At 49.9% G+C, this 12,406-nt stretch overlaps 4 protein-coding genes across 4 annotated transcripts; 2 read left to right on the top strand and 2 right to left on the bottom strand.

Moving 5' to 3' along the window:
- Positions 1-706: 706 nt before the first annotated feature.
- BDW43DRAFT_307965 (putative MFS transporter) lies at positions 707-3,066 on the bottom strand (the record flags this gene model as incomplete). The annotated part of the gene is made up of 3 exons (XM_032046362.1): positions 707-894; positions 972-2,804; positions 2,868-3,066. 3 exons carry the CDS (start codon positions 3,064-3,066, stop codon positions 707-709), a joined length of 2,220 nt encoding a protein of 739 aa, XP_031903789.1.
- Positions 3,067-6,159: 3,093 nt separating this feature from the next.
- BDW43DRAFT_228230 (uncharacterized protein) lies at positions 6,160-8,362 on the top strand. Its single transcript, XM_032039493.1, has 2 exons — positions 6,160-6,521; positions 6,575-8,362. The coding sequence occupies exon 2, from the start codon at positions 6,689-6,691 to the stop codon at positions 8,249-8,251; it is 1,563 nt and encodes a 520-aa protein (XP_031903788.1). The 5' UTR covers positions 6,160-6,521; positions 6,575-6,688; the 3' UTR covers positions 8,252-8,362.
- A 110-nt stretch (positions 8,363-8,472) lies between these two features.
- On the bottom strand, positions 8,473-10,039 carry BDW43DRAFT_307963 (uncharacterized protein; the record flags this gene model as incomplete). The annotated part of the gene is made up of 2 exons (XM_032046361.1): positions 8,473-9,588; positions 9,683-10,039. 2 exons carry the CDS (start codon positions 10,037-10,039, stop codon positions 8,473-8,475), a joined length of 1,473 nt encoding a protein of 490 aa, XP_031903787.1.
- Positions 10,040-11,034: 995 nt separating this feature from the next.
- On the top strand, positions 11,035-12,305 carry BDW43DRAFT_228212 (sulfotransferase family protein). The gene is made up of 2 exons (XM_032039492.1): positions 11,035-11,418; positions 11,488-12,305. Exons 1-2 carry the CDS (start codon positions 11,331-11,333, stop codon positions 12,222-12,224), a joined length of 825 nt encoding a protein of 274 aa, XP_031903786.1. The 5' UTR covers positions 11,035-11,330; the 3' UTR covers positions 12,225-12,305.
- The last annotated feature ends 101 nt before the right edge of the window (positions 12,306-12,406 follow it).

Genomic DNA, 12,406 nt, shown 5'->3' with positions numbered 1-12,406 from the left:
TGTGCTGGTTCGGTTCCCTTCAACGTAAGCTGGTTGGGGGTTCCTGGGAAAGACCATTGGCACGGCAAGGGGACACCAAACTCTGATTCATGCGATCTGAGATGGCGACTAGGAAGGGGAGATCTGGAATACTAGTCTCGTCCATGATTGGGGATATGCAATGGCAGTGGAGGAGGTGATGAAACGAGATGCGAATGTAGTTGGCAATACCTCTTTTCACTCGATCACCTGCAGACTGGGCCCTAGCCCGATGGAGTGGTCCCTGTTTTCGGTTGAAAATGCCACCACTAAGCGTTGAGATCGACAGGTTGCCACTTCCAGCCCATCCCGCACATATTTATACACACATAAGTCAATCCATGCATGCGCGATTCGTGCTATACCTCTCTAGTGTAAAAAGTAGTCAGATTCCCCGATCCATTGACCCATTACTAGTGGCTGATATTGTTTAATGTCTTCGCAGTCTTGTTTTATCTTCTTCAAGATCTGCGGCCTCAGGCGGGGTTTTGACAAGCGTTCTAGAATCTCGATTGGAGGCGAGGCACGTGGTGATAGTTAGGCGATCATGGGAGTCGCCTGGTCAGTTTCAGACAAATCAATGCTGATATCATTCTATACTATATAACTATACTCTATGATTGCAAATCATGACGACTCAGGGACGTAACAATGCATATATACAACATCACCCAATCATAACTCATCTCTACCATTGTTCCATCAGGCGTTTCCGGACAGTCCACATCCGAAGCCGCTTGCCATAAATATACATGGGAATCGAAAACAAAAGGCATCCCAATTGAATGCCTCCCAACGCTAAGAACACGGTTCGGGAACCTTGCGCGTCCAACCAATCGACAATAAATAACGAGAAAATTAATCCATGAAATACGTCTAGAGCTGGGTATCAGTCGCCGCGACCAGTCAAAAAAAAAAAAAAAAAAAAGGAAAGGAAAAAAAGAAAAACTCACTCTTGCTCCAGTTCAAGGTCACCAATGCCTCTCCAGCATACTGGCGATAGCTGTCGACACAAAATGTGATCGCCGTTGTACTGCCTAGGCAGCATCCAAAAGAAACTAGACCGAAGAAGATCGTAGGCACGATCCACGCATCCTTTTCCTCCGCGCTCCATCCAAACGCCATCAGACCCGCGGTCGTCGAGATGGCGATAGGGATCGCCATCACTAGCCGAAACTCCGGTTCGTAGACGCCGCCGTTGCGTCGAGTCATGTATCGGACAATCACATCTGACACCTTCCCCGCCACGGCAGTACCCAGTAAGCCTCCCACAAACGGCGAGATGTACACGAGCCCAACTTGCAAGGCGGTAAAGTTATAGTTGGATCGCCCTTCGTAGATGTGCGCGACCGACTCCGACAGGACAATCAGCCATCCAACCGACAGGGCGTAAACCACGGTCGACCACAGCACGGCTGGGTAGGCAAACAGAATAAACGGGCGCATGGCCACTCGCATCCAGTGGTCATGGGAGATCCGGCCGTTCCAAATCCGGAGGTAGTGTAGGTATGGCAACTGGGGCCGTTCACGCAGCCGATTGGTATAGTGGATCGAGCCATTCACCGGTGCGCTCGGAGCAAGCAAATCGCTGCGGGCTGGTGATACAGCGGCCTGCCGGCCACACTCTGGATCGGCTGGATGCTCAGGGCGAGAGATGACAGCAGTCGGGGGTTGAAGCAACCCGTTGGACTTTTCTGGGTTGGAGGTGGGTGGGAAGTGCACCGCGTTATGATCTTCACCTGGGGCATTGGAGGCTTCTGAGACACAGTCATAGTCTCCAGCTTCTGCTTCCTTCTCATCGGGAGAATTAATCTCCTTGTTGGACTCATCGACAAATCCGACATGGCCCTTCTTAGATTTCTTAGGCACGGTGGAGTCGGCGTGGTTCTTTGGGTGAGGATCTTCGAGGCGCTGCGCATGAGTTGGGCGTCCCCGGATGCCGTGCGAAACCAGATCCGAAACACTACGATATAAATGCGGACGTTTGCGCGAGCGAGGGCGGGGGGTACGATCCCAGAATGTTTCCGGTACAAAGAAGAACAGAAGGACCAGACAACTCCCCACGACGATGGCGACAATCCAGAACACCCAGCGCCATCCCAAGTTACCGATAATAGCTGCACTCACAAGAGGGATCAAGTTTTTGCCTCCTAGGAGGAGAAGGGTATAGATACCCACACGATAGGCGCGTTCGTGCAAAAAGTAAATTTCCGCGATCGTAGCAGAAGGTAGACACTCCACAGGGCTCACCGCGATCCCCTGGAAAACACGGGCGACCACTAGACTGGCGTAATTGGGGGATACAGCACACCAGATGCCTGAAACCACAAAAAGTGTGGCGCCGAGAAGATAGACCGGTCTTTTCCCATATAGAATCGCGGTTGGAGACATGATCACCGACCCGACTCCGAGACCCAGCATATATAAGCCAGTGGTATAGGCCACCTGCTGGGTCGACACATTGTAGGTATCAGCGACTTGGTTGAAACCAGCGGCCAGAATTGGTGTCATTCCCCCACCCATCAGGCAGTAGAAACCTAACGATAGCAAAGCAGCATCTCGACGCCAGACGGGCCAATTTAACGGATCGTTCACTGAGTCGTCTGGCTGAGGTTCTAGGACAATCTGACCATCCGCGGTCTTCTTCTTCGATGGCCGAGCCGAGGTGCGTGAGGAAGATCGAGACGGGGGATATGGAGATGGCAGGGACGAGTGGGACGTGCGCTGCGGTTGGTGTTGTAGTCCCAGCGGCTCGTTGCGATTCGACGACAGCAGAAGCACCGTTCCTACAGATTTTTGTCAGTAAGTTCCTCATAGAGGATCAGGATGGGCCTGATTGGAAGTCATACCCGGTACTTCATCAGTTTCCTTGTCACTAAGGATTCCCAAGGTTGACCTGGAGCGATAGTTGAGGTCTCCCGAATTGGATTCCGAGTCATCGCCGGATGAGGGCCTTAACACTTTCCTCCACCAGCGACCTGAGGATGGTTTTTCAGACCCGGTCCCTGTATGCTCATCAGGGGAGCCTGGTGCTTGCGTAACCGTCATTACTTCGCTTTATTTCAAGCAAGAAGATGGTGAGTGTGGCGATCAATCGAATGTCTGTCCAGGATGTCACAGTGACACAAGTAATAAAGTGGACCCAAAAAAAAAAAAAAGAAAGATAAACGAAAAAAGAAAAAAGGAAAAAGGAAATACGCGTTATGCAAGGTGTCCGACCTGCGCGACAATAGATACGGAATTTCTGAGGGGTAAAACGGTATCTAACTCCAGGGCATACACTCTCTTAGGACAGGAATTTCGGTCACGACCAGCGAGATAAGACTTCAACCGAATACAACCCAGCAGTGACGCCACCCCATAGTTGAGAGAAAAAAGATGAAAAGAGTCTCAGAAAGGCTGGGGGGAAGTGAATAGACAAATATAGTCGGGGAGCCGTCACACGCCAGCGAGAACGGCGAAACCGTGGAGTAATCAAACAGGATGCGAAGGAAAAAAAAGAAAGGAGATGATCATTTATCAGTAGACCGCACGTAGTGTGTCATATCATCTCCCTATAGGAAGGCGGTGGGCACAGTAGCGGTACCTATACGGTACCCTTGGGTCCGCCGTTGCACTCTGGTTGGGCAAAGTACCTTAGTGGTATAGAAGCAGGTCAATCTCCCTGATAACGACTGTTTAAACTCAGAGATCTGCACACCGCATAGCATGGAGGACATGATGTGCTTTGTTAAGGGTACACATTCACGTGGGACAATTTTCCCGGTCTACTATTGGCCACGGTTCCGCCAAGTCGAACGCATTGTTTATTGGGGCGAGGGCAAAAAGGGCGCAAAACTGAACTTTACTCAAACCTGGATGTGGGGGGACATGGATGCATTATTATGTAACGGCAGCTGTGAATTGTGAGGCTGATATTTTCTTTACAGATTTCAATCCTGGGTTGTTTTTTATAAAGCAGCTTTTCATGTTTATGACTTTTTTTTTCTAGTAAATAAGGAATAGCGTAGTCAAGTAATACAGACACTATTTCCTTGTACGACCGTCTAGAATATCCCTTCATTCCTTGCTGGTTCCATAATCCTCAGATTCTAACAAACTTGACCTACCCCACAAAAAAAGCATACATCAGACTAACTTCGTCGAAAAAGCAGGGCTATGGGGACCGTCGGCTGCCATTGGTATTCCCGACAGTCATATGATTTTCTCACATCAGAGTAGATCCTGAGCTAGTCGGCCAAATTCCGTCATCTTGCAGCGCGTTTCACGTGGTGGGGAGAAATACCACTTTTCACTTTTCCTTTGCTCCGTACTAAGCACGGAGACAACAGGCGAAGTCTTATCGTTAGCCAACGAATGGACAATTCCAGGCATCCAGTTGCCTGAGTAAAAGGAGATATTTGAACATTTCGTCATTCAGTGAGACCCAGTCGGAAGTCGAATACGAAAAATGTCTCAAAGTCCAGGTGGACGGCAGACCCCGTGGCATGCCCTGATACGACTATGAATCATCTGCCATATGTAGCTCCATGGTGCCACCCTACCTTTCGGATTGCGAACCATAAAACTAAGCGGGCCGCATGGTCAATTCTCCAGACCAGGATGGCAATAGCCATGGAGCGTCTTGTTACTGATATATACTCCATTTGCACTTGAAGGCCCTACAACAATTTTGGAAGCATAGACAACAATTGTCAAGGTACCAGCTGGGTCGGGCCGCTGGTGCTAATCACAAGTCCACGAGCTAGATGTTAAGCCCGATGTCTATTAAATTGTCTAACTAGTCAATAGAAGGTCAATTCCATCGAAGACCCCGCTCATTGTTAGCATATTGGATGGACAGAACGGAAAACGGCTATTTCCCTGTCAATTATCCCCGCAACGTCGTCCATATTCCCATACAGTACAATGTTGGTCTGGCTCCACTCCATATGTGAAAGACCTGGCTGGCTAAGAAGATCAATCTGGTGAATGGAAGGTACCTCTTCCTCGTAGGTTTTGAGAAAGACTGTTGACGCAAATGATACACAATGTAAGGAAGTCGAACACAAGGTCCCTCGCCCAATGGTGTAAACGACCGAGAATTCCCCGAACTTGATGCCTCTTGTTGGCGGGGGGCACTCTATCCCATTCTAAACCTTCGGAAATTGGGAGGTGGTGGATACGTTCAAAGGTACTATAAAATCTGTATTGAGGTAGAACACCATCAGCTGCTATAGCTTGGACTAGATAGAGCACGGTCTCACCTACCACTCACCTTAATATACGAGCTTCGGTACAGGGATAATAGTATGCTGGAAAACGAGTACCAGAGCGCATGATCCATCATCATCATCATCATCACACTCAACTAGAGTAGCTACCTTGGTCTCGTGCCCCGGGCTCGAGTTAGTTATCTACTACGTAGTCAAGGAGCATGCAATATATATTAAATTAAATAGTCGAACCGGTAAGTTTTTATATTGGCATTCATTAAGCTATCTTTACTAGTAGGAAACAGCATATTCTTAGTCTTTAGTGACGGGAGTTATGCTAGATTCTTGAGCAACCACGATAGGCGATGAGATAGGAATTTGTAAACTCACTTTAAGGAAGCCCTTTTCTACGAGGATTTCATCAGATATTCACGTTTGGGGGCTAGGGGGTAAGCACCAAAGGACAAGGAAGACAGTGTAGTTTGTAGTAGCGATAGAATGAGCGGATGGATTCCTCACGTTGGTGGAACACTGGTAGTTCTTAGCGGATCAGGGGTTTCGGCCGAACGACGACTTGTTCACATTTATAGATATCTTTTAAAATATATCTCTCCGTGAAGGTAGGTGCGATGATCGTACGTTTGTTCTCTCTTTTAATCTATATCCCCGGCAGCTATGCGTCATCTAAAGTTTACTACTGGAAAGGAGACTTCTAAATGCTTGGATCTTGACATGTAATTGAAAGATCACATAGCGTTAGACCGAGGACAATGAAATAAGCTCTCGGGTGTCACAGAATGAGATAAATATGGTGAATTTATTGCATTAGGTAGATGGGATTCATTTGAAGTGGAGTTGCATATATATAGGACCTACTCTGTCTTGACTCCACCCTAGACCTATCGTCTGAGTACCTATATGTATTTGGAATATTCAGGAAACCGAGAGATAGTACCCCGTGCTATTAATTAGGGAGATGGTTGACAAAAGGAAATTAGATTGTATGACCTCTTATACTAAAAGCCCAGCCCCGTGATGAACGAGACTAGCCTGTTCTTGGACGGTCCAGCACGTGGCCCGAAAGTGCGATTCGATTCCTCAATTTGCTTGGCCAAGGGTCTTTGCTTTTCTTTCGTTCGTGTCACCTTCTGCCTGGGTCCTCTTCACTAATCTGTAGAGCTCCAGGGTCATGTCTCAAGCCATGCCACTCTTCGTGTCAGTCGGCACTTGGCAACGTGCCCTACGATCGCGTTCGGATTTGTCCCGGACGCTCGCGCCAAGTTGCAGACATGACTAGACTTTGCTCAGGTACGCTTGATAACCCAAGCCACGTCTTGGTGGTGAGATTAATTGCCAAGCAGATACAGGCGAATCGAAGGGCTCCTGCGCAATATGATAATTTATATCATGGGCAATCGTCTCAGGTCGTCCTCTGGCGATCTTCCCACAGACGCTACTATGGAGCGAACCAAGCTATGGCACCCTTTTTTGTCAACGCTGTTCGAGAATGCTGGTGCGCTTTCGCCCCATCCGAAAGACGGAATATATTGTTTTATATCCTTGGCATTATGATCTACAAGTTTGGTCTAGAGGCTTTCAACGGGTCGATTGTAGCCCTCGCGACGAACCGATATGACTATGATGCTATGCGAACCAAGACACCCGCAAAGACTTTCCAGAGAGTTGGGCTCATGGTGGGCCTGAACCAAGCTTGCCAGTGTATCGGATCCATTTTAATTGCCCCCCTGATTCGGAGATTCCCCCCTCAAATTGTGCTTTCCAGCGCAGTGCTAGTATTCGCCTTCTTCAGTACCCTCCTCCTCATCATGGATGCTAGTACCGGGGGCACATTTGCACCGCCAGGTTTTCGTGATCATCACCCCGAACATGATTTTCATTACTATGGACAATACAACACCGATGGCATGATCCCTGTTTACTGTGTCGCGGGGGTCGCTTATGGTATGGTGGAACTGATGCGCCGTGTTATTCCCCGTGACCTTGTCGGGGGAGATGTCAAGAAGCTGCGTCAGTTGGACGCCTTGACACACATCTTCTACGAGGTTTCGGGCACGGGTGGCGCTTTCTGTACGGCTTTAGCCTTGATTCCATTCTTCGGGAACAACTACTCTTTCCTGATCACCCCAATCTGTTTCGCGCTCGCAGCTATTTCCTGGTTCCTACTCACCGACCAAACACTTCACAGTCGGAGTATACAAGTATTAGAACACCATCCTTCTTACATCAAGGCGGTCACGGTCGGGTTTTGGCTGTTTGCCGAATCGATCTGGACAGGTGCCCGGATTCTCTTCACCTCGCGCAAATTTATCTGGCTGGTTCCCGGATATTCTGTGGCGCTGTACGCTCACCGGTATCTGGAGAATGCTGTAGCTCCCGCAGTTGCCCGTCGATACTTGGGCAATGCTGCCTGGTCCCAGATTATCGTGGGTGGATCAAACTTAGGAGAGCTTCTAGGCGCATTATTTGTTATCTTGTTCACGAACCTAGTGACTACACCGATGCCCTGGCTACGCCTTGATGCGATCATGCTCCTCATAACTTGGTATCTGCCATTTTGGCGGCCATCAATGCGAGTCAGCGCTGCCTGGATGGCTGCAGCAACATTCATCCCTATCTCGTTTGGCTGGGCAGCTGGTGATGTCTCATTGGCGGCTTACATCCAAGCCACCCTCGCGCGGGTCGAATCGAAGACCGAGAATGTCTCCGCCCTGGGCGCAGTCATGGCCTTTTTGTATTCGACATATATTATTCTTTACGCAATCACTTCCCCGGTCCTTGGAAGTTACATTGACCGCGTATATAGTGAAACTGGAGGAGCCGAGAACGGTGGCAATATATATGCTGCAATACGAAATGTCGCATGTGTTCAGTTTACGGTGATATCGGTACTTGTCTTCGCATCCACGTTCGTGCCACGGGGATCGCTAGCGCTTAACCCGAAGATGCTCTATAACGAGAGCCTACACGGAAAGCCACATTTGGAACGTGTATCATCAGAAGATGATCTGGGAAAGTGACGGATGTTACCATTTCCTAACCGGCGGCGGAACATGTAGATTCATATGTCAATTAAACATTGAGTTGGACGGCGTTTAGGGCAATCGAGACTGGGCTTGTGTATAAAGATTTATGCTACACGACGTGATTACCACCACATTCACCCAAGAAGGGAGGATCTCTGCTCAAGTGCCTATGACCTAAATTTCCACCACCTCAGCTAAGATACGAAACAGCCAGCTCATGACCGGCCACCACCATGCCTCGCCACGTGCAGCAATATCCGACGATACGTCGTCAACGCCGGCGAGCCAGAATCCGTGACCTCCAACACAAAATGAAACAAATCGCAATGCTCCGTAGCTTCACAAGCCCTATCGACAACCGGAACCGACAACCTGGCCCTTTCCCCACGGGGCCCAAAAGCCGTAACTTTCACCTCCGGAGCACCATTGATCGCACTGGGCTCCGGATAATGAACCCATTGAAAGGACAACTCATCCCCATCCGGATCCACCGACCCCCCAGCATCCAAAATAACCTCCGACCCAGCAGCAGCCCCCCAAACCTCCACAACCCCCAACCCAACACTCCCATTCACCCCAACAACAGGATGATGATTCACCCCCGCCGCATCGGCAGTCATGGTCCAGCGCATCCGCGCCGCAAAATCTTCCTGATACGCATCCCTCCACCTCCAAACCGTCGCCTTATTCGACTTATAAACCCCACCATCCACCCCAATAACCTCATCCTCCGCATCCCCATAATGCCGGAACCCAAGCCCACACGGGCTCGGATTCACCAACGTATACCGACCCCCCCACGACCCGTACTCCGGGTGCTCCGGCACCCCCAGCCCATTCTGAACAAGATACGGAAACGACGGCGTATCCCCTTCCATGATAAACGCTACGTCGGGGTACACGGCGCCCAGGGGCCCGATTTGCAGGTTCGAACGGATCCACCCCTTGCTTACCTTTGTGCCGTTTGCGCCGCCCTTGTCGAAATTGTAGAATTCGTCGCCGGAGATGCCTACCCACGTCGACATGTGGTATTGGTTCCAGCCGTGCACTGAGGCGATGTAGAAGAGGTCTGGGTATTGCTGGCGGAGCCAGGCGCCTGTGTCGTCTTGGTCGGAGATGGTGTAGATGCGGAGGTTGGAGCGGAGGGTCGGCGCTTGGGTTGGGTTGTCGGTCTGGAGTTTGGCGAGGGCTTGGGCGAGGACGTTTGTGCCGCCCCAGGCGAGGATCCAGAGGGGTTCGCTGCTGTTTGTTGTGGCGTGGATGCTGTTGAGGAGGAGTTTGGCGCCGGCACTGAGAGGGGTGGTGGGGGAGAGGGCGGCCATGCCGTATGTCTAGAAGGTAAGCTTGGTATCAGTATCGTTCTTGATTTGAGGGTTTTGTTGTCAGACGGAGGTTAGGTGAGTTGGGGAGATGTATATCATTTACCGGAGATCCTGCCCGGACTATACTTCGCAAGTACTCCGCAGACGGATACTGCGCATCGGCTGGTGCATGGTGGTTTAGATTATCGACTACTTTCTCGTAGGCATCGATGATCTTGAGCATGTCTGCTGGGTGGGTCTCATTCTTTAGCCAGGTGGATGTCGTGGCTACGATGCCCTCGGTCTGGAACTGGTTGCTGTAGGTCAGGTATCGGACGAGCGACTGGGCATCGTCTGGCTCGTTGGAGATATCCGAGAGAATGAAGACTCGAGGTTTGGTGGGGTAGGAGTTGAGGGTTAGGGCCGGGATGAGGGAGAGGCATGATGTGTATATTATGAGTAGATGCGCTAGGGGGGCCATGACTGCCCCCAGGTATATTTCCAAAAGTAGCCGAAAACCCTCGATGCTGATTGAAACAAGTCCGCTACCATAGGACAGGAAACATGGACGAATTTATATCTATAAGCACAACCTCCACACCCCCTGCTGCCCACACCAACTCACTCATACAGGAGTAGGAAATTTCGGTACTCGATTACCCCGAACCTCCCACACAAGAGTTCTGACAAAAAGATCCGAGAGACATCCAAGTGCCCAAACCTTCCCTTTCGGGACAGAGAAGACATTATCCAGAGCCTGGGGGGGAATGCGGAGTGCGGAATGCGGGGAAGCCTCATGATCTGGCTGTAGTCACTGATCGACAAATCTATTGCATTGGGTAACCCTAGGCACTTGTCGTGGCTCTAATTACCATGGTTAGCACGCTGAGGGCTTGGCCTTCGTCAGGTCACGTCCTTGCAGAATGTACTTTGATGGCTACTGGGGCTATGTTAATCTATGGCTTTTAATTTTGTTACATTATATATTATTCGAAGGAGTGCGGGGAATGATATCTTGTGTTTTGCACTTTGAGGTCTAATGTTAGATTCTAAGCTATGTTGATGGGAGTTGCTTGAAGAAACCCCCTCGCCAAATGGCTTAAAAGGACGGCCCGTTCCCAAATGCTTTGTTTCGTGACAGGTGAGAACACGTATCGAAGATCATGCTAAGTAGATGACTCATGCTTCCTCCCGGAAGCCCCTATAGGTAGACTTCTTTTATAAGCTAAAGTAACCAAGTTACCCTCGGTTTGGAGGTTGGTGGCACCCTACGAAAAGGAAAAGTTCCCAAAATTGGGCCTATTGAATTAGCCAAACAAACGTGAACCTTCTTGGAGAAAATACGAACGGAGGCTACTGGGGTGAGCAGATTCCTGATACAAGGGGTGACGAACCACCGGTCTCATGCTAGGATAGGCTGGTTATGTATGTTAGATGCAAGCCACAATGAGGTAGCGGGGTTTTCAGTAGCTCCAGCTGCATTCGAGCTCCATTCCTGGAACTTCTGACATATTTTACGTAAGAATGTATTTATAGTATCCATGGTTCAAAGAAGATCGATCAGTGGCGACGGTGACGGAAGCGAACTTTATATCGGGATGATTTAAACCTCATGTTAGCGAATCCCTGATAAACAAGGAGGAAAGATTCAGTTAGCCCGCGATCTTACTCATTTCTGACCCCATACTGTTTGCTGTTTGTTATACGTTATATTCTACGCTCAATCATCCGTCGGATCGGTCGATAATAATACTACTACCAACCCCCACACCATGCCCCGGCTCATCGACCTAGAGCCAAACCGGAGGACAAAGCCCATGCGCATCCTCTGCCTAGGCTTAACCAGAACCGGAACAAACTGTACACACCTTCCTTTCAGTGTGACTCCTCCCTGATACCGGTCAACACGATATTAACAGATCCCAATAGCCCTAGTCGAAGCACTCCGCAAACTCGGCTACAACCCCTACCACGGCTCCGAATGCTTCAACAACCCACCCCGGGACTTCAATCTCTGGATCGAAGCAATGCAATGCAACTTCTTCAACGATGACCCCACAAGAACCCCGCGATACGGCCGCGAGGAATTCGACCGACTCATCGGCTCCTACGACGCCTGTCTCGACATCCCCGCCTCGATGTTCTGGGAGGATCTGTACCAGGCCTACCCGGACGCTAAGGTGATACTTACCACACGGGACATAGACGCCTGGTGGAAGTCGATGGATGCGACATTATTTGGATTCATGAGGATGCCCTTTTTTCGGTACTGGCGGTATCTGGATAGAAGGGTGATCGGACCGCTGTATAGCATGTATGAGCTGGTGTGGAGGATTTTCTGTGGGAATTGTTATGAGAAGGAGGTGTGCCAGCGGGCGTTTCTGGATCATTATGAGCGGGTGCGAGAGGCGATTCCGAAGGAGAGGATTCTGGAGTTACGTGTTGGGAGGGATGGCTGGGAGGAGCTTTGTCGCTTTCTGGACGTACCGGTGCCTGGTGAGCCGTGGCCGAGGGCGTATCCGACTGCTGCATTTCAGGAGCATGTAGACATTGCTTTTAGGGGGGCTGTTGGGACTCTTCTGACGTGGGGTGCGCTTGGTGTGGTGGTATTTGTGGGTGTACTATGGATCGGAAATCATGGGGGAAGCTTTCACGATGAAGTATGAATCAAAGAATGACTCTGTGATCTTTCATCGGTATGGGAACATCGCTGTATGGGCTTGAGCCAGTGGGACGGTTCATTCCATACTATACTTCGATATGCGCCTCAAGTTAAGTTCGCGGAGTGAACAAAAGCATCACTAGGAAGGAGTATGGACACCAATTGAATGCGCTCTAGGCCAAGTGT

Source organism: Aspergillus alliaceus (assembly GCF_009176365.1).
Source record: "Aspergillus alliaceus strain CBS 536.65 unplaced genomic scaffold BDW43scaffold_7, whole genome shotgun sequence".
Classification (NCBI taxonomy): Eukaryota; Fungi; Ascomycota; class Eurotiomycetes; order Eurotiales; family Aspergillaceae; genus Aspergillus; species Aspergillus alliaceus.
The sequence above is the reverse complement of the archived record's forward strand: the minus strand, read 5'-3'. Positions and strand labels throughout refer to the sequence as shown.

Excerpts from the sequence above, each read along its gene's own strand:
- BDW43DRAFT_228212 (XM_032039492.1), top strand. The coding sequence starts at position 11,331 with ATGCCCCGGCTCATCGACCTAGAGCCAAACCGGAGGACAAAGCCCATG. Across the intron at positions 11,419-11,487 it reads AACCAGAACCGGAACAAACT|CCCTAGTCGAAGCACTCCGC; the intron begins GTACACACCTTC and ends AGATCCCAATAG.
- BDW43DRAFT_228230 (XM_032039493.1), top strand. The coding sequence starts at position 6,689 with ATGGCACCCTTTTTTGTCAACGCTGTTCGAGAATGCTGGTGCGCTTTC.